The sequence below is a fragment of the Pongo pygmaeus genome, chromosome 22 (assembly GCF_028885625.2).
Source record: "Pongo pygmaeus isolate AG05252 chromosome 22, NHGRI_mPonPyg2-v2.0_pri, whole genome shotgun sequence".
In the NCBI taxonomy this organism is placed as follows: domain Eukaryota; kingdom Metazoa; phylum Chordata; class Mammalia; order Primates; family Hominidae; genus Pongo; species Pongo pygmaeus.
The window spans coordinates 58,399,862-58,425,842 of NC_072395.2; the positions used below are offsets into that span (position 1 = coordinate 58,399,862).

The window sequence follows — 25,981 nt, forward strand, 5'->3', positions numbered from 1 at the left end:
TGCAACGTGTGCGTTACGTTCATAATAAAAACGTCCAACGAAACCAAGAGCAAAGTGAACTTTTGGGTGAAAGTTCCCATTGGGACTTCGGTCCCTGCTGAGAAATGCCTGGGCCTCTGGCTCCCCCTGGCGGCCGGTTCCCGGCTTGACGGAAGCGCGTCGCGCGGGCTCCAGACGTCCTGGCTGGGCCAAGTCTTGTGCGCGGGGCCTCCGGTCTGCGAGCTGCGGCCGTGTTCAGAGCGTGTTTTGCGCGGAGCTGCTGCCAGCCTGGGCGGCTTTGGGCGCGTGCAGCAAGCAGGGTTTGGATTTGGAAGTGCAGCTCGTCCTGGTGCCAAGCACAGAGCCTGTCCTCTAAGATGCTTGGGAAATGCCGCTCTCTGCGCCCGAGTGCTCAGTGCGAGCCTGTGAAGTCCATTACAGTCTCCGGCTGCGAATGTAGCAAGGAGTGGGAACTAGGCCTGGGAGATGGGAGTGTTTGAATGACCTCCTGAGCGAAAGCAAACTGGGAAATCTCGGGCTGCGCGCTGGTGCCCCGACCCCGCACCTCCCACCCCTTCTGTGGGGCCAGCACCCAGAAAGCGCGAGGGGAGGCTGGCAGGCCGTGGGCCGCACTGGCGGAGGGGCCGGTCCTCCCATGATGGGGCAAACGTCTCCGGCCCAGCCCCCGATGCTTCGCGGATGTAAGGGCAAGGGCTGTGGGGTCGGAACCTCGGCTGTGGCTGTGGCTGTGTGACTGCTCCGCACCAGCTCAGCTTCCTCACCTGTGCACACAGGCTCCCGCTGGAATTTGCTGCGTTCTCCAAGCTCTGCAAGATTCAGAAGCGGAGGCCTCCCTGGGCTCTCACAGACCCTTAGCTTCTTGCCCACCCACGTAGAGGGTCCAGAGCTGCCCCTTGCTGTCTGTGAGGAAAGCGGGTGCTTCAGGCTTGCCAGGGGTCTACTGGCAGTTGCTGGGTGGGCTCCTCAGGTCCTGCCCAGGGCTGACCCCTGGCTCCAGGTCCTGGGCCTCCGTGCCACGTTCCCCGGAAGCAGTCGGGGCCCCCTGGGGTTTGAGCCACGTTCCCCGGAAGCAGTCGGGGCCCCCTGGGGTTTGAGCCACGTTCCCCGGAAGCAGTCGGGGCCCGCTGGGGTTTGAGCCACGTTCCCCGGAAGCAGTCGGGGCCCGCTGGGGTTTGAGCCACGTTCCCCGGAAGCAGTCGGGGCCCGCTGGGGTTTGAGCCACGTTTCCCGGAAGCAGTCGGGGCCTGCTGGCGTTATGTCACACCCTGGTTGCAGGTGGGGATCGCGTCTAAGCTTTTTGGAAATGTCGATGCCGGACTCCGCCTCAGACCTGGAGCTAGGAATGGGCCCCTGGCCGTGGGCCCAGGCAGGGTGAGCTTTCCCAGCACCTGGGTGATTTGAACTTGGGAGCAGGGCTGGAACCTGGGGGCGAGATCGGCACTTCTAGGACGTTATCGTGCGTGGAAACCACGGGATGCTCACTCATAGGAGGCTCAGCAGTTCTCTCGCTGTGCCGAGACTGATGGAGACCTCACTGCGTGCCCCCCGGGATGCAAACCCCAGGGACACCCGCCTTCCCACTCCAAGCTCTGCCCACCGCCTCACATGGCCCTGGGAATTACAACAGACTTCCCATCTCCCCACTGTGGGCGGAATCTGCTGCAGCTGCCCAGACCCGGGGTCTTACAGGTGCTGGACGCCACAGCTCCCCTACACACAGGGGCTGCTCCTGCGTACCCCCGGTCCCTCACCTCTACTCCTGGCACACGCTCCTCCACCTGCTACCTTTCAGGGTTCATCGAGGTCTTATTTTGGTTCTGTACTGGGAGAGGGGGAAGCAATGGGGCCAGACGCTGCCCCTACTGTCCCCAGAAGATGAGGGACAGCACAGATTCCCAGGCTGAGTTTTCCTGTGTTAAATCATAAAACCCCCAAATGCCCATCCCAGGCGCCCCACCTGCCCCAGCAGCTGCCTCCAGGCCTCGGGACGCTTGACCCCACCTCGAGGGCTGCCAGCTCCTGGCCTGGAGGTGCCCCCACCAGGTCCTCCAGTCCTGTTGCCCGTTGGCTCTGGCCACCGTTCCCGTCCCGGGCTGTTCATGTTCCCCCTGCTCCTCTCCATGACCTGCCATCTCCGCTTCACCAGCCGGCGCCTTCTACAGAACATGGCCGTGAGCTTCCAATGTTCTGCCGCTGGCTCTTCACGCCAACAGGTCTCCTCTGAGCAGGGCCAGCTTACGGCGTGGCGCCAGGTCAGCTCTCACCTGTCCACCTCAGACGCCCACCTCTGATATGCAGCTGTTTCCAGCAGAAAATGTCCCGTGTCCTTAAAGGATGGAGCACACTGCTGGGTACACGGCTCTCTCTGTAAAGGAGGGACTCCCCACGCCACCCCCAACGCCATGGGAGGCTGCCCTCAGCACAGGGTCCATGGGGTCTTGGGGTCTCTCCCTGCCAAAGCGCAGGCCTGGTGACCCCCTGGGACCCCCACTCCAGGGAGAGGACTGTGCATCTTGTGTGCTTCTCACCAGCCACTGTGTGGGGTACAGAAGGGGCTCTGCCCACCGCCTCACATGGCCGGACCCACGCCACCCTCAGGGAAGCCCAGCCCAGAGCCTGCAGTTAGGGCAGACCACCCTCAGCTGACCTCCCCACAACCTCACCCTTGTTTACTCAGTGCTGCAGGGAGGTCACCTCGCTCTCATCCACAGCCCAGGGGAGGTCACCTCGCCCTCATCCACACAGTTCTGCGGGGAGGCCCACTTGCCCTGACTGCACAGTCCTGCAGCTCGGCTGTGCCCTTGAGTGGGCGGCGCTGCCCTGTTGCCCACCGTGGCTGCTGTGGGGCCACAGCCTTGGGCCTGGACACTGGCCATGACTGGATGCCACCCGCTGCACACGCACAGGGTACACGTGAGGAAACCCTGCCTGTTCCGTGCCTGTGCCTTGCTTTTTCTCCTTTAAATCCCACCTGTTGAGTTTTATTTTTGTAACTGCAGAGCATGATGAAATCCGTGAAGCCGCAGAGGCACGCATCATGTCTGTGGGGAGGGCCCCTCACTCTCTGGCTCCACATCACCCACGTGTCTCACTCACCATGGGTGTCCCTGCCCCTGAGCCCACCCTCACCTGTGTCCACAGCTGGGCACGCACTGCCCTCTCTGCCTCCGCCACCACTTCCTCCACCTCCTGGACATCGTAGTCTCTGTCATCGGGTAGTAGCAGGGCCGGACCCCTTTGGATGAGCACGCCCAGGCCCAAGAGTGGCGGTCCTGGTGTGGGTAGCGGTGCTGGTGTGGGTAGCGGTCCTGGTGTGGGCGTGGTCCTGGTGTGGGTGGTGGTGCTGGTGTGGGCGGCGGTGCTGGTGTGGGTGGATTCCTGGAGGACACGTGGGTCTTGCATCCAGCACAGGTCCTGGTGCCTGGGAGGTGCTTACCCCATGGCTCCAACCAGCACAAGTGTGGCTGTCACAGCTGGGGTCTGGGTAGGTCTGGCAGCCCCGTGGGAACCTGGCTGTGTGAGCCTGCCCTGGGGTCTTCCATGAGAAAACCCAGTTAATGAGCAACCTGGTAAACCCTTGAAAACCAAGTGGGCCTTCACCAGCTTGAAAGGCCGCCCATGCCTTTCCTCCTTGGCCCTCACAGCCCAGCTTGATGTCGCAGCAGAGTCCCGGTGGTGGAGATGCTTTGCCGCTGGCCACCCAGGGCTGGGAGCCTCGGCCAAGGGCTCCCTCCTTGCACTGTGGTCTCTCGGGACCTAGGAGGTCCCGGGGTGTGGACTGTGCTGAACTGTTCTCCGACAGGCGGCCCTTTTTCTCCCACGTGGGCGAAGGGTGAAGCCTCTGGGTGGTCCTGTACCTGTCCGTCACATCCCAGGCTGCAGCCGGGTCCCCAGGGACGCCTCCGTGAAAACACAGATCAAGTGCTAATTTCCTGGTGAAGAGTATGAGAGCTGTGCGGCCCCGTGCCCCTTTAAGCGGCTCTGCTGGTGGAGAGGAACAGCTGAGCTGCAGCACTAAGGAGAGATGCCTGCTGTATGATCCCCTAGATGCGTCCCAGGGACGCTGGACATCTGGTGGCCCTCCAGACTCCTAGGAAGGGGACCGTCCTCCCAATGGCAGCCAGGACTGCCTGTCCTCTTTTGGGTGGCCAGGATGTTGCAGGCTGAGTAGGTGTCTGGCCCTACCACTGGGGGGCCACGTTGCCACAGAAGAATTCAGTGTCCGTCTGTGCGGAACGTGCTTCCCGGCTGCCATGCTGTCGCTCTCTCTTGCCTTCTGTTCGGCCCCTTCCCCATTGCACATCCTGGCCTGGCATGGTCGTCCCGTGGCGTCCTCGACCCTCTCCCATGTGACGTGTGTGCTCCGTGGCACCTCCTGCCTCCCGAAATCACCTCTCTGTTCACTTTGTGCCAGGTTTTGTTCTCCATTACATCTTCAGTGCTGTGAGCAGGCTGGGCTTGCAACAGGAGCACGGGTGTGTGTGCAGAGTGAATGAAGGGCCGTGTGCTCATGTGGGTGGCGTGCGGGGGTGTGGTGAGGCGTGGGGCGTGCGGAGTGAATAAAGGGCCGTGTGCTTGTGTGGGGGTGCAGGGGTGTAGTGAGGTGCGTGCAGGGGTGTAGTGAGGTGTGGGACGTGCAGAGTGAATGAAGGACGGTGTGCTCCTGTGGGTGGTGTGCGGGGGTGTGGTGAGGCATAGGACGGGGGTCGGCTGGTCGTCCGGGCTTTTGGTTTTCTGGCTGTAAAATGCACATGCTAGGATAGTTGTGAGGTGCACGCTCACTCGTGCGTGGAGGGTGGTTCCACAGTGCTGTGGACAGAGGAGCCCTCGATAAATGCCAGCCGCGAGCACCGGGGGCCAGCATGAGAGCAGCTCTGAGAGCCTGGGTCGTGCAGGGCGAGAGAGGCCCCGGGGAGCGCAGGCTGTGAGCCAGGAAGGAAACGCTACTTGATGTGTTAGGAGGAAGCCACGTGCTCCTCGAACATGCTGGTACTAGGTCTGAAAACCAACACTAGCAGCAAAGAAGGCTCCGTGTCCATACCCTAGTTTTTAAAAGTTGATAAATACCCCTCTAAAAGTGAGTTTTAAAAGCACAGGAATTTATAAGAGAAACACTTTCATCAAATACATGAAAAAAATCAATCTCACTCAAAATGGAATTATTAAGAAATCAAGCAGCATTAAGGATTTTGTGGTTTGGAAAATGTGATGTGGGTCTCCCTTGATTGTTTTGAACGGCTTTACTGAGATGTAATTCACATTCCCTGCAATTCACTCGAAGTGTACAATCCAGTGGTTTTCAGTATATTCAAAAATCTATGCCACCATCATACCCATCGACCTTGGAACATTTCATCACTCCAGAGAGAAGCCTTTCCGCTGCCCACCCTCCCTCCAGTCCTGGCCACCGTTCATCTCCTTTCTGTCCCTGCGTTCCCTCTTCTGAGCTTCCATATGAATTAAACCATGTAACGTGTGGTCGTTTCTGTCTAGCTTCTTCCCCTCGGCGTGTGGTTTCTGGGTTCGTCCGTGTTGCACCCTGTCCCAGGGCTTCATTCCTTGCTGTCACTGAATAATGTCCCACCGGGTGGAGGCATCATGCTGTGTTTATGGATTCAGCATTTGGTGGACTTCTGAGCGGTGTCCACCTTTTAGCTGTGATGAACAGTGCTGCTGTGAACACTTGTGTACAAGTTTCAGTGTCGACATGTGTCTTCGTTTCTCTTGGGTATATACCTAAGGTGAAATCACAGGGACTATGGTAACTGTGTTTACTCATTTGAGCAACTGCCAGCCTGCTTTCCCAAGTGTCTGCACCATCTCACGTCCCTTCCTGCAGCCTTAAGAGTTCCGATTTCACCACATCTTTGCCATAACTTATTTTTATCTGATTTTTTGATTCCAGTCCATCTTGGGTGTAAAGCAGTGTCTCGTGGTTTTCATTTGCATTTTCATGATGACTGATGATGTTGAACATCTTTTTTTGTCTGTATTTCTTCTTTGGAGAAATGTCTATTCTGATTCTTGCCCAGTTTTAGTTGGATTATTGTCTTTTTGTTGTTGAGTTATGAGTTCTTTGCATCATCTAGATAGAAGTGCTTCCTCACATACATGATTCGCAAATATTTTCTCCCATTCTGTGAGTTGTCATTTCACTTTCTTGATGGTGTCCTTTGAAGCACAAAACTTTTAAATTTTTATGAAGTCCAATTTATTTTTCTCTTGTCACTTGGGCTTTTGCTGTCATATGTAAGAATCCCTTGCCAAATCCAAGGTTATGAAAAAGAAAACCTTCAAAAGGTTTTTATTTTAGCTCTTTTATTTAAGAGCTAAAATAAAAATTTTAATAGCTGCATGTGGTGTGAAGATCCAGCTTCGCCCTTTTGCGTGTATCTGTTCCGTTGGCCCAGCACCGTTTGTTGAAGGCTGCTCTTTCCTCACTGAACGGTCTTGACATTCTTGTCAAACATGAGTTGCCCGTAGGTTATGAGTTTATTCCAGAACCCTCAGTTCCACTGCACCAATGCATGTGTCTGTCCTTGTGCCACTCCCACACTGTCCTGTTACCATCGCTTTGTAGTAAGTTTTAAAATTGGGAATATAAGTCCTTTGACTTTCTTCTAATCCAATACTATGAACAAACTAGATGGCAGATGAAATTGAGAATTGCCTAGAAAGGTGCAAACTACTCACTGATTCAGCAAGAAATAGACAATGTGAATAGATATATAACAAGTGAAGAGGTTGAATTAGTAATCCAAAAACACGCATAAAGAAAAGCCAAGGACCAGAGAGCTTCCCAGCTAAATTCTACCAAGCATTTAAAGAATTAAAAACAATTCTCAAAAACTCTTTCAAAAGACTAGGAGAGAGGGAAACACTTCCTTCCCAACTCATTTTGTGAGACCAGTATTACTCTGATACCATAATCAGACAAAGACATTGCCAAAAAAGGAACATTGCAGACTAATTTATCTTATGAATATGGACACAGAAATCCTTGGTAGACTGCTAGTAAATAAAATCCAGCAACATATAAAAAAAATTCACCATGACTAAGTGGGATTTATCCCAGGAATTCAAGTTTGGTTTAATACTTGAAAATCAATGTAATACATCATATCAATAGAATAAAATATTAAAAACACCCAATCATCTCCATAGATGCGGAGAAAGTATTGGACAAAATTCAACACCATTCATGAAAAACACTCAACAAGCTGGTAAAGAGCATCTGTGACAGAGCCCACAGCTGACACTGTGCTTGTGATGGAGGAGCAAATGCTTTCCTCCTAAGATCAGGAGCAAGACAAGGACGTTCCCTATTGCCCCTTCTATTTAACATTGTACTGGAGGTTCTAGCCAGGGAAGTTAGGCAAGAAGAAATAAAAGACATCCAGATTGGAAAGGAACAAGTAAAACTTGTATTTTTAGAGGCCAGATCTTACATATATTATATATCATATATCATATATATTTAAAAGTAAAAGTTTTAGCCTCTAAAAAGTTTTTTATTGTTCCTCTAAAATTACAGTTTTTTCTAAGTAATCCACAAAAAACTATTAGAACTAATAAATGAGCTCAACAAGGTTGCAGGGTATAAAATCAGTATAGAAAAATCTATTGTATTTATTTTGCAATGAACAATCCAAAAATGAAATTAAGAAAGAAAAATCTGTTTACAACAGCATCAACAAGAACTTGTACTCTGAAAACTACAAAGCAACATTGAAAGTAATTAAGGAATATCTAAATAAATGAAAGTTATCCCATGTTTGTGGATTGGAAGATAGAATACTCCCTAAATCAACTAGAGTCCACACAACTCCTGCCAGAATCCCCACTGGCTATAGAAATTGTCAAAGTGACCCCAATACTTAAATTGAATTTCAAGGAACCCAGAATGGCCAAAGCAATCCTGGAGAAGAACAAAATCGGGGGACCCCTTGGCTCTTGAACTTCTTAGAGTCTTTGAAAATATCTGCTTTGTTTTGGGTAGAGCGTAGATGGTTCCCTTAGAGCCTATAGAGCACATTGAGGTCTTTTGTTTTGCCCTCAGTGAACTTTATCACATCAAGCAGGAGATGTCGGTGAGCCTCGCTGCCCCGCTGTGCTCCACCCATCGGCCCCCCTTGCGGCAGCATTCAGAAGACAGAGGCAGCGTCTTCTGCCAGCCTCCTTGGACTGGGAGGAGTAACAAGGCTTTGAAGGCGTGCCAGGAATAACACCCACACAGAGCCCCAGGGGACGTGGATCGAGGTCTGAAAAGCATTTCTTCCCACCCTCTGCTGAGTCACCTGCACTGCCAGAGGTAGAGCTGGCATAGGGAGTTTGCCAGAAGACATCAGGAAGAAAGCTCTATTTTCTCTACAAACATCCTTTGAGAACATTTCAAACCTGCATTGACGTTGATATGAGTATCAGAAAATGCTCATACACACCTTCCATTCGACTCACAAGCAAACACTTGCCACATTTTTCCCAGGCACTCCCTTTTCCTCCATCCGTGTCCATATCCACACACATGCATATCCACGTGCACAGGTATCCACGCGCATGTGCACACAAGAATATCTACATACACCTCCATGTGCATACATATCTGCACACATCGGTGATGCGTATCCACGTGTATATATCTGCACACATCGGTGATGCGTATCCACGTGTATATATCTGCACACATCCGTGATGCGTATCCACGTGTATATATCTGCACACATCCGTGATGCGTATCCACGTGTATATATCTGCACACATCGGTGATGCGTATCCACGTGTATATATCTGCACACATCGGTGATGCGTATCCACGTGTATATATCTGCACACATCGGTGATGCGTATCCACGTGTATATATCTGCACACATCGGTGATGCGTATCCACGTGTATATATCTGCACACATCCGTGATGCGTATCCACGTGTATATATCTGCACACATCCGTGATGCGTATCCACGTGTATATATCTGCACACATCCGTGATGCGTATCCACGTGTATATATCTGCACACATCCGTGATGCGTATCCACGTGTATATATCTGCACACATCCGTGATGCGTATCCACGTGTATATATCTGCACACATCCGTGATGCGTATCCACGTGTATATATCTGCACACATCCGTGATGCGTATCCACGTGTATATATCTGCACACATCCGTGATGCGTATCCACGTGTATATATCTGCACACATCCGTGATGCGTATCCACGTGTATATATCTGCACACATCCGTGATGCGTATCCACGTGTATATATCTGCACACATCCGTGATGCGTATCCACGTGTATATATCTGCACACATCCGTGATGCGTATCCACGTGTATATATCTGCACACATCCGTGATGCGTATCCACGTGTATATATCTGCACACATCCGTGATGCGTATCCACGTGTATATATCTGCACACATCCGTGATGCGTATCCACGTGTATATATCTGCACACATCCGTGATGCGTATCCACGTGTATATATCTGCACACATCCGTGATGCGTATCCACGTGTATATATCTGCACACATCCGTGATGCGTATCCACGTGTATATATCTGCACACATCCGTGATGCGTATCCACGTGTATATATCTGCACACATCCGTGATGCGTATCCACGTGTATATATCTGCACACATCCGTGATGCGTATCCGTGTGTATATATCTGCACACATCCGTGATGCGTATCCGTGTGTGCACATGTACATACCCATGCACACATTCACACATGCTTATCTGTATGCACACATAATCCACATGCAGTCCACACATGCAGATATCCGTGTATGTGTGTATCCATAACCACACATCCGTGTACATGCACATGCGTGTGCTCCTGCACACCCACATGCGAGTACAGACACTCGCTGAGGTGAGCCGCAGCATCTCCACCCATTGCCCTGTAGATGCACTTCTGTGTGCCTGTCCCAAGAACGAGGACGTTCTCCCACAGAGCCACAGTGTAACCGTCATGCCTGAGAAGTTTACAATAATTCTGTCTGTCCTCCTGCGAACAGGCCATCTCCCGATGCGCTCCATAATGTCCTTTGCCCCACTGGCCTGCGTGTCTTTTGGGCAGTCCCAGAACCGTCAGGGACCACGTGTTGCATTAGTGTCCTGCTCTGTAGTCTGTTGACTCTGGAGCAGCCCTGCCTGCCCCCGCTGCCCCACCGCCTTCTTCCTAACATGGCAGTCCAGCCGGGTGTCTGTGGGGGTGTCTGTCCCACAGCCTGGACTCACCCACCTGCCTGCTCGTGTTTAGGTGCAGGCTTTGTGGAGAGCCATGGTAGGGACTGTGTGTCCTCCCCGTGGCCTCCTGTCAGGGGCAGAGGTGGCAGCTGTCCCTGGGAAGATGTCTAAAGTGTCTTTTCCCTGCGGCGCTTTGATCCTTTTGCTGCTCCTGCCTCAGGCCCCGCTGCCCGGCTCATGACCCTGCACCAGTGATCCATCTCCTGTGTCTCTGGCGGCCTTCCCAAGGGTGGACTCTGGGGCTGTGGTGGAGGTTGCACCAAGCCCGAGGGGAGGGCCTGGCTCTCATGGGCTTCCAGCTGCCGCCGGCCAGGTGCAGGGAGAAGAGGCAGGCCGCCCACTGAGCGCCAGGCTGTGCTTGGCATTAATTTAGGAGCCAAGAAGGCTCCCACCGCTTGTGATCACCCAGTGGACGATTGAGGTTGAAGAGCTCAGGCTCCCCACCTCATAGTCCCCAGGCTCTGCCGAGCAGTCAGAGGGACACCAGAGCCTGGGGAGGGACACGGCTGAGTCCAGGAATGTACATCCAGGGAAGAGCTAAGAGAAGCCTCGTCGTGGAATCGGGGGACAGAAGCCTCCACTCTGCCCCCACTGTGGGGGAGAGAATGGGCTTATGGGGCACCTTAAGCACTGAGCAGATGGGGAAAGAGGCTGTAAGCTGGGGGTGGATGTTAGATAGGGTATTGCCACACTCCCTCTGCCACCGTAGGTCTTCAGGTCCATGTGTTTGGTGACAGGGGAATGCGCTCCAGGGACCTGGACCCAGGCCCGGCCACCTGGCCCTCTCACTGTGCAGCCACCTCCAGCCACTGAATCTGCAGGCGGCGGCAGCTGGTCGTGCCGCTGGCCGGGTTGTGCCCGGTGGCCAGGTCTGGTGAGAGGTCCCGGCCAAGCAGCGGAGCTGTCAGGGAGCACTTCCAGAGCTTCTGGAAATGCCATGATAAAGCTGCCTTTATCATTGTGGTTTGAAAAAGTAGCTACAAAATGCAGAGCCCAGGAAGCACATTCAGAGACTTTAGACAATCATAAACTAGTTGCACCACAGAAAGATGAAAAGTCATGTTTTAGTTTCAAAAGGGCTGGAGACGTGTCTGCGGCATCCAAACCTTGACTGGCTGTGCCCGCCTGGGGGCGTGCCCGTGGGCAGTGGGTACTGGGACCTCAGGGCCCAGGTTTCCCTCCCTGGAATCTCCCGGAGCCTGCCTGGGCCTGTCCTTGGACAGTCTCTGGTCCCTGGGGAAGGAGAGGAGGGAGGCCACACCTGAGGGGTCTCTGCAGGACATTTTGGGCTCAGGCGAGCATCTGGGGGCAAGGACAAGCTCAGGGAACGAAGAGGGTGGCTCAGGTGGGAGCTGCCCTGCTCCCTCATCCCTGTCATCCTCCCCCAGCCTTCAGGGTCGAGGTGTGGGAGACCTAAGGGGAGGGAGCCCAGAGCCACCCACCGCGGGCTGAGGCCTAGGGTGGCCAAAAGCAGGAGGGGCGTTTCTGACGATTGAACAACCCGGAGCCTCAAAGCTACGGTTGGGGCCTTCAGCCCGGAAATGAGCCCCGCTCTTTGTCCCCTGACGAACCAGTTTCCCCTGTTCATGTGTGGGTGTTTGTGCCTTTTTAAAAAAAGAAAATAAAAGACCACACTATTTAGGAATTCAAACCAGACAGGCCAACAAGACAGGACAAACCCTGGCTTGGGGCAGGGCAGAGACAGTGGGAGGGTGGAACCTTCCTGAAGACCAGATGGAGTGCAGGGAGTGGGGAGGCTCAGTTCTTGGCACCTGTGTTCATGGTGGGCGGAGTCTCCCTCGGCCTCTGAAACTGCAGCCAGTGCATGTGACCTCCCCACCGCATCTCAGGCCTCCCTCCCAGTGTGCCCACCCTGCACCCTGCTGCCAGCTGCTTCAACGTTTGGAGCCCGTGGCTGGCGTGGCAGTGGTGAGCCCTCGATGGCTGTGCGGACACCAGAGGCTGAGGGAGGACACCCACTCCGTGGTGGGACAGCACCCCCGGTCCACCAAGGCCAGGTGGACGCTTAGGCTCCAGGGCCCTCGTGGCTGCTCTGGCAGTGCCGTCACCTCTGGAGACAGGGCCCGACTCTGCAGGACGGCACCAGTGGGGGACGGCAGGTCCTCTGGGGATGTGGGGTTCTGAGCTGTCAGCTTCAGGCCCCTCAGGAGCGGGCAGCCCATGGCTACAGCTTCCAATGGGCATTTCTAGTGCCCTGGCCAGATGGCCGGCCAGCGGGGGCCATGGTACCACAGCACTGTAGCCTAGCAACAGAGGAGACCCATTTTCTCATCAGGGAATAAAGCGGAGGATAGAGCAGGGAGTCAACCCAAGGTCAAACTCCACACGCCCTGGGACAGGTTGTGATGATGCGCAACACAGCAGCTAGGTCAGCTTGGCTTCCAGGAAGGGAGCCCCTTGGCCCTCCTGTTGTCATAACTGAGAGCCAGAGAAAGGGGCCCCACAGGCTCTGGGGCCCTGGGGACGCAGCTGGGTGGCTGTGTTGTGTGGTGCCACCTTTCTGGGATCCCAAGGGGTTGGCGAGCCATGCTCTTCCCCAGCTCCTCGCTGGCTTTCACAGGGATGATGCGCTTGTCTGCGTGGGGTTTGCTGAGGGAGTTTGTGGTTAACATTGCCTTTGTTGAGTTGAATGAGGACCCCGTGTTCTGCGCACAGCAGCAGGAACGCTCAGAGGGGAAGGCGGTGGGATTTGAAGGCTGCTTCCTCTATGAAGTCAGACTGGGAAGGTCAATCTCAGGCCTCAAGGCAATAGGGTGTGAGGACTTCAGACTGGGGCACTCTCGTGTGTCACCCAGGTCCCGCGCACCCCCAGAGAGGGGTCTCACCTGTCCTGTCAACTCTGCTCCGTCGGGAGCCGTGGGCCCTCTTCCTCCTTAGCTTGGGTCGTCTCCAGTGAGCTCCATCATGGGCCTCCCAGCCGCCCCATCAGAGCCAAGTGGTTCCTGCCTTCTTGCAGACCCCAAGGTCCCTCATGACGACACGTGTGTCCTCCGTCTCTGGCAGGCTTGAGGCCGCACTCACCCCAGGAGGTGCCGAGGAGCCACAGGGAAACTGCCAACTGCTGCTCTGTGTGCCTCAGCTTCTCCACTCCCTCCACCAAGGGGAAGAGGCCACGCCGAAACCCTGGTCCGCACTGTTCATGGTGCCATCTGGGCACACAGACTCCTGGAACGAGCCACAATTGGGCCCTTTACACGGAGCTGGGCAGGGGCTGGGGAGGAGGCCTGGATCCCTGGCCATGCTGCTAGCAGGACTTGGGCAACACCAGGGTGCTTTCTGAGAGTGCAAGTACATGGTGAGTGTGCTTGCCTGTGTGTGTGCATGTGTGTGTGTGTGTGCGTGTGTGTGTGAGCATGCATATGCACTCTGTGATGTGTAAGCATGCATGTATGTGTGTGAGCTTGTGTGTGCATGTGAGCATTCACGTGTGACGTGTGCATATATGTATGTGAGATTGTATATGCATGTGTATTCACGTGACATGTGAGCATGCATGCACGTGTGTGCTTGTGTGTGTGCAAGTGAGTATTCATATGTGACATGTGTGAGCATGTATGTACGTGTGTGCTTGTGTGTGCAAGTGAGTATTCATATGTGACATGTGTGAGCATGTATGTACGTGTGCTTGTGGGTGCATGTGAGCATTCATGTCGGACACATGTAAGCATGTGAGTAGTCACACATGACATATGGCATAGCTGAGCATGTATGTGCATGTGTTCATGTGTGAGCAGGAGTGAGCATACATATATGTGTGCATATGTGGGTGTTTGTGATCGTGTGTGTACACACACGTGCGTGTGAGTGATGATGTGTGAGGAGGCTCATGGAGTAGCCACCCTTGCCAGGTGCTTCCTGGTGGGAACCAGATCCTAGGGGCTGAGCTGTGGAGCCGTGGCAGAGCCGCACTAGGACTTCCAGGAGGTTAAACGTGTGACACTGGAGGTGCTTGGAGGTGAGAGAACCCTGCAGGAAGCTCTCAAAGCACTTGGAGGTGGAGGAGTCCTGGACGGGGGCAGGAAAGGTGGGGTCAGGAATGGAGTGGGCAGGTGAAGGGTGGAGGGAGCTGGGCACCCTGCAGTTGGCAGGGTGGGTGCTTAGTGCGATGGGGCTGCCACCATCCTCCAAGTGTGGCCCCGAGGGCCAGAGCTGCTCTCCCTCCATTGCCGGGCATAATTAGTTCCTTGTGCCTGCCTCTGCCCAGGAGCTGTATGTTGGGGACATGAATGCAGGGCCAGCCCAGCTGGCCAGTGACCCTCTGAGCACAGAGCCTTCAGGTTGGGGCTGGGGGCGTCCCCCACAACAGAGTTCCCTCCCCGAGATGCGCTGAGGGAAGAGGGGGCAGTCTCTGGAATTTCTGTTCGGAGACTTTCCGGAGGCGTGTTCAGGCATAAAATCACATCAGCAGCAGTCAGTTTTCAAGCAAAGAGACTATTCTCTGGGCATCTCTAAGACAAGTTTGAGCAGTGTGGGGATTAGTTTTGGGAGCACGGCCTCACTGAGACGCAGATGTTTGCTTATGGAATGCCTGCGCCTGCCCTCGAGAAGGACGTGGCACTCAGCTGCTTGAAACGAGGCCGGGTCCCAAGCAGCCCAGCCCTGCCCTGTGGACAGCAGTCAACCAATGGCTATAGCATATCCTGAGCTGGGGACAGGTTGTGGGGCTGTTTCGTCACAGCTGCTGTCACATCTACTGGACCCAGCCCTGGGGGAGGGTGGCTGCAACCCCAGCCACACAGCCTGGAGGAGGCAGGGTGACGAGGGACTCCAGCTGGGGGAGCGGGCATGCAGAGCACTGAGGGGGTGGGTGGATTGTGGGGTGAAAACTGTGGGTGTGTGCGTGTGAGGATGCACATATGTGAACATGTGTGTGATAGCACGTGTGTGCATGTGAGTGCACGTGTGTGAGTGAGCACGCCTGTGTAGACTGCCTGGATTCCATCTGGCTCCACCTCTTATGGGCTCCGTGATCTTGAGTGGGGTCAGCAGGCTCATGCCTTAGTTTTCTTCATCTGTGAAATGGGCCGATGGCCAGGCTGCACACAGGTCCTCAGAGGGCATAAGGCACACTCAGCACCCACTGCTGTGCCTGGGCAGCTGGGGGGGTGCACAGCAGCCACTCACATGCCATTCACATCCCTGTGGGTTACCCACTGCCTGGAATGTTCCAGTCTAATCGGATCCTTTTGTGGACGGGGAGACTGAGGCCGGGAAGGAGGATGCATTCCTGCCCGGGTCCCGGGCTCCTTCTCTGCTGGGTCTCCTGGGCAGGAGGTCAGGAAGGGCTGAGACGGACACAGTCCAAGGCAGGTAAAGCCCCAGCTTTGAGGGGAGGCACAGCGGCTCTGAGAGGGTCCGAGCCCCCCGAGACCCTCCCCGGGATGTTTAACGACTTGGGCAGCCATTGCAACAGTGGAACTGGCACTGCAACAAGCTGAGCATTTTTTCAGTTCCAAGTTTCCCAGAACACAATGGCTCCAGGCCAGGTGCCTCTGGGCGGCCCAGGTCAGAGGGGAGCAGGGGCTGGGGGCCGCTGCCTCAGTGCTTCTGGGATGGGGTCCTGGCCTGGAGCCCCAATCCAGAGACTCAGCAGCCCTGCCCCGGCAGAGCCTAGCGGAGCACGTTGGGAACCCTGCGGACACTGCACACAGTCACCCTCTGTCCTCACGGAGCCTAGGGTTGCTGCAGGGCCGTGGGAAAACTTATAAATCCTTGGGTGCTGGAACCCCCGGGTGCTGGGCACCTTGATTCCAAGGCTGGTGCCTTCTTTCCTTCTGCAAGAGTGGGGGGTGGAAGACAGCCAGCCAGAGGCTGGGAAGCCTGCACAGGGGAGAGCAGGAGGGCGTGAGCCTGGCTAGCCCCACCTCCAGGCACAGAGGCCCTCCCGCAGCCCGCGGCTCCAGCCGCACTGCCCCGATGGCTCCCGACCCCCGAGGCTGCCGCATCCTGCTGCTGCTCTTCTGCTCCCTGGCGGCTGCCCGGGCCGACCTGCTGAACCTGAACTGGCTTTGGTTCAACAATGAGGACACCAGCCACGCAGCTACCACGATCCCTGAGCCCCAGGGGCCCCTGCCTGCGCAGCCCACACACATGGCCCCCCGGAATGGTTCCACAGAGCCAGCGACAGTCCCTGGCAGCCCTGAACCACCCTCAGAGCTGCTGGAAGATGGCCAGGACACCCCCACTTCTGCCGAGAGCCCGGACACGCCAGAGGAGAACATTGCCGGTGTCGGAGCCAAGATCCTGAACGTGGCCCAAGGCATCAGGAGCTTCGTCCAGCTGTGGAATGACACTGTCCCCACTGAGAGCTTGACCAGGGTGGAAACGCTGGTCCTCGAGACTCCCGTGGGCCCCTTTGCCCTCCCTGGGCCTTCCAGCACCCCCCAGGAGAATGGGACCACTCTCTGGCCCAGCCGTGGCACTCCCAGCTCTCCGGGCGCCCACACGACCGAGGCTGGTACCCTGCCTGCACCCACCCCATCGCCTCCCTCCCTGGGCAGGCCCTGGGCACCACTCACGGGGCCCTCGGTGCCACCATCGTCCTCAGGTAGAGCTTCTCTCTCCTCCTTGCTGGGCGGGGCCCCTCCCTGGGGAAGCCTGCAGGATCCAGACAGCCAAGGACTCTCACCCGCCGCAGCCGCTGCCAGCCAGCAGCTCCAACGCCCTGACGTCCGCCTGCGCACGCCACTTCTGCACCCCCTGGTGACGGGCTCCCTGGGCAAGCACGCGGCCCCCTCTGCCTTCTCCTCTGGGCTCCCGGGCGCGCTGTCTCTGGTCGCAATCACCACTTTAATCGGGGACAGCGGTGCTTGGGTCTCCCACGCGGCTAACTCTGCGGGGCCGGGTCTTGCTAATAACTCTGCCCTGCTCCGGGCTGACCCCAAGGCCCCCGCCGGTCGCTGCCTGCCCCTGCCGCCCTCCCTGCCGGTCTGCGGCCGCCTGGGCATCTCACGCTCCTGGCTGCCCAACCACCTCCACCACGAGAGCGGCGAGCAGGTGCGGGCCGGGGCGCAGGCTTGGGGGGGCCTGCTGCGGACGCGCTGCCACCCCTTCCTCGCCTGGTTCTTCTGCCTGCTGCTGGCCCCCCCCATGCGGCAGCGTCCCACCGCCCGCCCCGCCACCCTGCCGCCAGTTCTGCGAGGCCCTGCAGGATGCGTGCTGGAGCCGCCTGGGTGGGGGCCGGCTGCCTGTCGCCTGTGCCTCGCTCCTGACCCAGGAGGACGGGTACTGTGTGTTCATTGGGCCGGCTGCAGGTAACTGGCCGGCCCCGATCTCCCCACCCTTTCCTTTTTGCCTTGCCAGGTAAGCGTGGTCGGGGCTGACGTGAGCCTGCTACAGGTTCCCCCCACACTGAGTCTGTATGTTCAGGGGCCCGTGGCCCTCGGGAGGTGGGAGAGCTGGGAGTGAGGCCTCCTGTGCGGGGAGGAGGCCAGCGTTTAGACGGGAAGAGGGCTGGATGAACCGCAGCCGATGTGTCCAGGCGCTGCCTGGGCCTGGGGCTCCCTGAGCATTTTAGCACATTTAGTCCTCAGCACGGTTCCGAGATACCCTGCCATGCCCCGAGTCACAGAGGGGAAACTGAGGCGTGGGGCAGTGGCGTGACTCACCCCAGGGAGCCGAGATTCCCGCTCAGGTGCGGCTGCATCCACCTTGCCCCGGTCACTAAGCTGCACGGTTCGACGTGCTTCCTGGGAGCCCCAGCGTGCTCGGTCCAAGGGTGTTGCCGCGTGGGCAGTGCAGAGACACTCCCAGCGTGAGGACCAGGGAGGTCTGCAGGGCCTGTCCTGAGAGGGAGCCTTTCATGTCCCCTTCCCCATCCTGAAGCACACAGTCTCCCTGCCACAGTGGGGGCCGCTCCTGGGCCCAGGGGACGTTGCCCCATCACCACGTGGCCTGGCCTTGTTGCTGGCTGGGCAGTTGAGGGGCAGGAAGAGGAGGGAAGGGGGGACTCTTTAACCTCCCGGGGGCAGGGGCAGCCCAGGAAGGACCCCAGCAGCTCCCTCCTCTGTGTCCAGGGGTAGACAGGGCCCCTGAGCTGTGCCTGCCCCTTTCAGATTCTGCCTGCTGTGTGCACCTGGCAGCCTTGGCCCAGAGGCCCCGTCCCCACAGGGTGAGGTGCTCTGTCCTCCCCTGCTGTCCTCCCCATAGTGCCGAGGGGAAGCAGCCTTGCTGTTTGCTCTTTGGGCTTTGGGACAGGGTTGGTGGGGGTTAGCGGCTGTGCCGGACCTGGAGGTGGGGGTACCTGCAGTGGAAATTCTGGTGGACGGCCACCTGCCAGGCTCTGTGAGGGATGACGAGCTTGGTGATTCCCCTCGAGTTTCAGGCCAGTGACCGTTTCTCTCAGCAAAGCCCAGAGCCTCTGCAGACCCTGCGTGGGGCCTGGGGTGTGGTCGGGGGGCCACAGACAGAGCATGGACAAGTGCTGACAACAGGTGGTCCCAGGAGTAAAGCCCACGTGGGCTGGAATGGAGGGGCAGGCAGGGAGGGAGGGAGGGTTGCAGCAGGGCCTGGCTGAGCCTGAGCGGGGCACAGGAACTGCGCTGGGGTGGCCTGGTGTGTGCAGGAGTGGGGGCCCTTGTGGATGCACCCCAGAAGTGTCGGGCTGGAGCTCTCTGAGGCAGGGGCTGTGCCTGCGGCTGTTGGCATCTTGTAGGGCTGGAGCTCTCCTGAGGCAGGGGCTGTGCCCACGGATGTTGGCACCTCAGGGCTTAGATGTCACCCCCAGCGCAGCTGGCACTGCTACAAGCAGCCGGATTCCTGGGTTCTGCTCATGCTCCGTCCCTGGAACACCCAAATGCCGAGCAAGCACCAGCAGGCAACCCCCCCAGGGCCCCCCCAGGGCCACACCCCACCTGGCTACTGTTTCCCACCAAGCACGTGGATAGGGCAGCCCTGCAGGAGCCGTACTGCCTGGAGGGACCCGGGTCCGGTGTCCTGGAGCCCCGGGAGGCTTGAGCACAGCCCACCTTGTCCTCCTCCACTGCAAGCCCATGGAGGCAGACAGGACAGCAGCGGGCTGGGAGGGCTGCGGCCTGTGGGAGGGGAAACGCCAGGCCTGCGCACCTGACCCTGCCCTAGCCCTGCCAGCCCGAGACTGTCTGGGATCAGCTGAGCGCTGTGAACAAGCTTCAGCCTCAGGGAAGGTGCTGTTCTCCCGGGAGTCGGGGCTCAGCTGCATGGCTTGGGGGCTGGGGTCCGAGTGGGGCTGTGAGGGTGAGGAATTTCTGTAACTGCAGCTGGCGGGGTTGGTGGCGCAGCCTGATGGGGACTTCTCACTGAACATCTGGACAGCTTGGTAGTGTCCCCATGCGAGGGAGGCCATGTCCCGTGCAGGGTCCTGGGGGACTCCAGCATTCCTGGCCTGTATTGCCTCTGGCCAGAGGTGGGCCTCAGGCTTTATCAAGGAGCCCCTTCCCAGGTGTGGCCTGGCCAGGAGGGTCCTGCCCCCTCTTCTGGCCTCTCAGCTCCTCCTCAGCCCAGGCTTCTCTTGGGTGAGCCCCAACTCCTGCCGGGCAAATGTTGGGCTGGACACTCCCAGCCCTGGGTGAGGGGCAGGAGGAGGAGGGGGAGCCCAGCCTGACTCCCCAGGGCAGACTGTGAGGCCCCGAAAGTGGGGGTGCTGGGCTGTGATCCTGGCACCAGAACAGAGCCCTCGAGGCCCACAGAGGTCCCTGGCTGCATCTCCATGGGTCAGGGAGTATGTGCCTCTGAGGGGAGGGGAGGTGGAGGGGTCCTGCTGCCTCCTGCCCAGCTCCATCTCCAGTGCCCCCTCCATCTCGTCCTGGGCACTGCCCTGTGTGTCCACCCCCCCAGCCCACCCCGAGGAGAGCGTGGGGGACAGTGCGGCTGTGCTGGGGCGTGGGGGGCACTCAAAGGGAGGGTGAACCCTGTGGTCAGCACACAGGCAGGGACCCTGTGGAGGGTTTTGCTGTGTTGTGGGCTTGTCCCTCAGGCCCACGAGGAAGGGAGTGAGGCCCCCTCACAGGGGAGGGCCAGGGTGGGGTAGGGAGGCTCCCTTGCTGCAGCTGCCAAGAGTGAGTGAGCAGGGCTTGGGCTTGGGCTGCCTGGGACACTGCCTCCAGGAAGCCCCCTGGGCTGTCTTAGTAGGACTTTGTGAGTGACATATGGAGCTCAGGTCACAAGGGCTGTGGGAGTGTCACCCCACAACAGCAACGGGTGCCTGGCCCTCTGGACTTTGCTCTCTACGCCCCTCCTGAGCTCTCACAAACCTTGGCCCCTGGGACTGTGGCAGAGGCAGGTGATATTTCCAAGGAGTCCTACAGGCAAGCATCCTCTGACCTGGGAGGTGTGTATTGTTCCCGTTTACAGGTGAGAAACTGAGGCCTAGGAAGGACAGACACGTGTGCATGCCGCAAGTGTGGCTAGCAAGAAGGGAGCCTCAAGGAGGGCCCAGCAGCCTGGCCTCAGAGCGCTCTTCAGCATCGCAGCAGATGCAGGACAAGCAAGCTCCCAGCCGGGGAGCACCAGGAGACCAGCAGGCGTCCACCCTCATGGTGCAGGCTGTCTGATGAGGGCAGGGACCAGTGCCGGGATGGACAGTGCCTATGCACAGAGTGGGGTGCAACCGGGCACAGCTACCACCGGGGTGCTCGGGAGGCAGGTCTACACACACGCCGGCCAAGTCGCTCATCTCAAATGCACGAGTCCCATGATCTTGGCAAGTGGTGCACAGGCCCCTGGGCTGGGGCTTCGTCTGCCTCCACCCGCATCACTAGACATTCGGAGGTCAGTGGGAGGCCACGGGAGTGCACGTGAAGGTCACGTCACCATGATGGCCCCGAGGGGCTGCTCCTTCATCACTGCTCCCTACCCCATGGGCCAGCCACTGGCACACAGGTATCCTTACACAGTGCTTACCTCTTGCTCCTTTAGTCAAATGCAGAACTTGAGAAAATGTCCCTTTTCCTTAAAATGCTTTGATTTGTTTGACGTTCCCATGTAACTGGTTTAAGAAGGGAGAAGACCACTCCGTGGGAAATAACTCATGCTTGTCTCTCACTGCTTGGCAACCTACAAATATTTTTTTCGATGATGCTGGCTAAGCTTCTCGTAAATTCTCCATGCCTCTTAGATGCACCAAGAGTGACTCAGCATTTAACTCCTACTGGAGTGTCAAGGGCCCAGTGCGTTGGGTGCAGTTGTCTGTGGGTACAAGATCTTGTGTGATTCTGAACCAGGCGCAGGCAGAATGAAAAGCACAGCACTCCAAACGGGGCTCCCTGAAGGTCCTTTTACATGGTTTTTGTATATATCTAAAGTCAAGCTAGTGGACATCTATCACTTCAACCAGTTACCGTTGTGAGTGTGGTGAGAACACTTAAGATCTACTCAAGTTTGAAGTGCCATATGCAATATAGTATTCTAGCTGTAATCACCATGTGTACATTAGACCTCTAGAACTTACTTTTCCTGCATAACTGAAACTTTGTACCCTTCGACCAACAGTTACATTTCCTCTTCTCTGTGGGCTGGCCTCGGCTGTGCCCTGTTAGCATTCCCAGATAAACAAAAGCTAAGGGGATTAATTGCCACTAGACCTTCCCTGCAGGAAATGGTCCAGTAGTCCAACAGGTGAAATGAAAGGACGCTACTCAGTAACAGTAAGTCAAGGAGGCCCCCGTTGCCTATGCACAGAGTAGGGTGGCAGCTGTGCCCCATTGCATCCCACTATGTGCATGGGCACCATCCATCCCGGCACCAGTCCCTACCCCTTATCAGATGGCCTGTACCATTAGGGTGGATGCCTGCTGGTCTCCTGGTGCCCCCCTGTGGGGCCCTTGCTTGTCGTGTGTCTGCTGCAATGCTGAAGAGCCCTCTCGAGCCAGGCTGCTGGGCCCCCCTCGAGGCTCCCTTCTTGCTAGCCACATCTGTGGCATGCACACATATTTGTCCTTCCTAGACCTCAGCCCCGACAACCACCATTCTACTCTGCTCCTGTGAATATGACCTTTTTAGATCCCACATATAAGTGAGATCATGCAGTATTTGCTTCTATGCCTGCCTGATTTCCTTTAGTTTAATATCCTCCAGGTTCATTCATAAAAAGTGTAGTTACAAACTGTTGTTGCAGTACTAGCTTTTATAATTGCCCATGTATTTACCTTTATTGAGATCTTCGTTTCTTCATGTGACTTACTGTTATTGACTAGTGTCCTTTCATTTCACCTGCTGGACTCCCTGGACCATTTCCTGCAGGGCAGGTCTAGTGGCAATTAACTCCCTTAGCTTTTGTTTATCTGGGAATGCCAATTTCTCCCTCACTTTTGAAGGACAGTTTTATTGGATATAGAACTCTTGGTTAACAGTTGTTTTTTTTTTCTTTTAGTACATTGAATGTACTTGTCCACTGCCTTTTGGCTTCCAAAGTTTCTGTGAGAAATCTGCTGATAATCTTATTAAGAAGCCCTTGGATGTGATCAGTTGCTTTTCTCTTGCTGCTTTCAAGATTCTCTCTCCATTTTTGAAAGTTTGATCATAATGTAACTTGGTGTGAGTCTCTTTGAGTTCATCTTGGAGTTCCCTGAGCTCTTAACTGTTTATATTCATGTCTCCCAACAAATTTGAGAAGTTTTCAGCCATTATTTCTTCCGATAGTCCCTCTGCACCTTTCTTTTTCTCTTCTGTTTGCAGCTTCCACAGCATGCATGCTTCCTTGTCTCTTGATGGTGGCCACAAGCCCCTTAGGCTCTTTTCACCTTCCATTCATCTTTTGTCTTCGAAAATTTCCATTATCTTATTTTCAAGCTCATTGGTTTATTCTTCTGTCTGCTCAAATCACCTTCAGATTCCTCTAGTGATGTTTTCAATTTCAGCTATTGTACTTTTCAGTTCTATAATTTCTTTCTGGTTTCTTTCAAGGGTTTTATATTGATATTTCCATTTTGTTCATACATCACGTTCTTGACTTTCTCCACACCTTCCTGTAGTTCTTTGAGCATCTTTAAGACAGTCATTTTAAAGTCTTTGTCTAGTAGATCTGCCATCAGGTCTTTTGCAGAGACAGCTTCTGTTGATTTATTTTTCTCCTTTGAATGTGCTATACTTTCTTATCACTTTGTGTGCCTTGTGATTTTGTGTTAAAAAGTGAACATTTGAACTCAGTAATGTGGCTCTTGAAGTCAATTTCGCCCTTCACCAGCGTTCGCTTTTTTTTTTGTTACTTTTTAAAAAATGTTTTGTCTCTGTGCCAAAAATCTCCCTGAAGTGTGAACTTCAGGTCTTCTCGGGTCTTTTCTGAGCCTGTCCCTTTCCCTGGGTGTGTGCAGCCACTTTCTAATTTTCCTCTTACATGCTGCTCTTTTTCAAAGTCCTGTTCTTTCATGTTTGGCTCCCAAAGGAGGAATAAGATAAAAATGAGGGAGAAAACACAGTGCCCGCCCTCTAAATCCCCTTGAAGTCACTTCAGCTGGAAGGGGGAGCTTGCAACAACAGAGGGAGTGTAAAACAATGGCCCCACCGCCCTATCTGCACCTCTGTGATTCCAAGCAACCTGATCAGAGCACAGGTTCTCGATGTCTGCAGGACAGGGTCCTTTTTGCCATCCTGTTTCCCACAAGCTGTGTGGCTGCTGCTTCAGGAACTCGTGCATGGCACCTGCTATGGGAATGGGGGTGGGGGATGGATGTGCGGCTGCTATTGTGCCAAGAGCTGGGGTTTAGCTAAATTAACCACCTGTTACTGTCCAAGCCTTCCTCTGGACATTGCAAGCTTTCAGTAGACTCCAGAGTTCCAAAAGAGTTCTAAGACAAATTCTGCCCATGTACTTCTTAATTAGTTGGGGAGATGGATTCCTGGTGCTTTCCATCTGCCATTTCCCAGAGTACTCCAGAATCATTTTCAAACATGTTTCTTTCTGTCAAGAAATCAAGTCTTGGCCAGGCATGGTGGCTCACGTCTGTAATCCCAGCACTTTGGGATCGCCAAGATGTTCCCCCGGGCACTTCACTGCGTAAGTGCTATGGTGTGATGGAGCGATGATGGTGGTGCGTTGATGTCCCTGGGGGAATTCACTGTGTAAGTGCTACAGTGTGATGGAGCGATGATGGTGGTGCGTTAATGTCCCCGGGGGAATTCACCGTGTAAGTGCTACAGTGTGATGGAGCGATGATGGTGGTGCATTGATGCCCCCAGGGGAATTCACCGTGTAAGTGCTACAGTGTGATGGAGTGATGATGGTGGTGCGTTAATGTCCCCGGGGGAATTCACTGTGTAAGTGCTACAGTGTGATGGAGCGATGATGGTGGTGCGTTAATGTCCCCGGGGGAATTCACCGTGTAAGTGCTACAGTGTGATGGAGTGATGATGGTGGTGCATTGATGTCCCTGGGGGAATTCACTGTGTAAGTGCTACAGTGTGATGGAGCGATGATGGTGGTGCATTGATGCCCCCAGGGGAATTCACCGTGTAAGTGCTACAGTGTGATGGAGCGATGATGGTGGTGCGTTGATGCCCCCAGGGGAATTCACCGTGTAAGTGCTACAGTGTGATGGAGCGATGATGGTGGCGCGTTAATGTCCCCGGGGGAATTCACCGTGTAAGTGCTACAGTGTGATGGAGTGATGATGGTGGTGCGTTGATGTCCCCGGGGGAATTCACCGTGTAAGTGCTACAGTGTGATGGAGCGATGATGGTGGTGCGTTGATGCCCCTGGGGGAATTCACCGTGTAAGTGCTACAGTGTGATGGAGCGATGATGGTGGTGCGTTAATGTCCCTGGGGGAATTCACCGTGTAAGTGCTACAGTGTGATGGAGCGATGATGGTGGTGCATTGATGCCCCCAGGGGAATTCACCGTGTAAGTGCTACAGTGTGATGGAGTGATGATGGTGGTGCGTTGATGTCCCCGGGGGAATTCACCGTGTAAGTGCTACAGTGTGATGGAGTGATGATGGTGGTGCGTTAATGTCCCCGGGGGAATTCACCGTGTAAGTGCTACAGTGTGATGGAGTGATGATGGTGGTGCGTTAATGTCCCCGGGGGAATTCACCGTGTAAGTGCTACAGTGTGATGGAGCGATGATGGTGGCGCGTTGATGTCCCCGGGGGAATTCACCGTGTAAGTGCTACAGTGTGATGGAGTGATGATGGTGGTGCGTTAATGTCCCCGGGGGAATTCACTGTGTAAGTGCTACAGTGTGATGGAGTGATGATGGTGGTGCGTTGATGTCCCCGGGGGAATTCACCGTGTAAGTGCTACAGTGTGATGGAGTGATGATGGTGGTGCGTTGATGTCCCCGGGGGAATTCACCGTGTAAGTGCTACAGTGTGATGGAGCGATGATGGTGGTGCGTTGATGCCCCTGGGGGAATTCACCGTGTAAGTGCTACAGTGTGATGGAGCGATGATGGTGGTGCGTTGATGTCCCCGGGGGAATTCACCGTGTAAGTGCTACAGTGTGATGGAGCGATGATGGTGGTGCGTTGATGTCCCTGGGGGAATTCACTGTGTAAGTGCTACAGTGTGATGGAGTGATGATGGTGGTGCGTTGATGTCCCCGGGGGAATTCACCGTGTAAGTGCTACAGTGTGATGGAGTGATGATGGTGGTGCGTTGATGTCCCCAGGGGAATTCACTGTGTAAGTGCTACAGTGTGATGGAGCGATGATGGTGGTGCGTTAATGTCCCCGGGGGAATTCACCGTGTAAGTGCTACAGTGTGATGGAGTGATGATGGTGGTGCGTTG

At 55.6% G+C, this 25,981-nt stretch overlaps 1 protein-coding gene across 5 annotated transcripts in view; it reads left to right on the plus strand.

Annotated features, from left to right (window-relative positions):
* Window positions 1-25,981, plus strand: part of COL18A1 (collagen type XVIII alpha 1 chain) — a 116,263-nt gene that overhangs the window by 38,432 nt on the left and 51,850 nt on the right. For 2 of the 5 annotated variants that reach the window (XM_054468294.2, XM_054468295.2), the window contains exon 1: window positions 16,172-16,827. The exons of the other annotated variants lie outside the window; for them this stretch is intronic. In XM_054468294.2, the coding sequence (XP_054324269.1) occupies window positions 16,197-16,827 (631 nt within the window). In that variant the 5' untranslated portion in view covers window positions 16,172-16,196. Of the gene's footprint in view, window positions 1-16,171; window positions 16,828-25,981 lie in introns of those variants that run through there. 5 annotated transcript variants of the gene reach the window in all.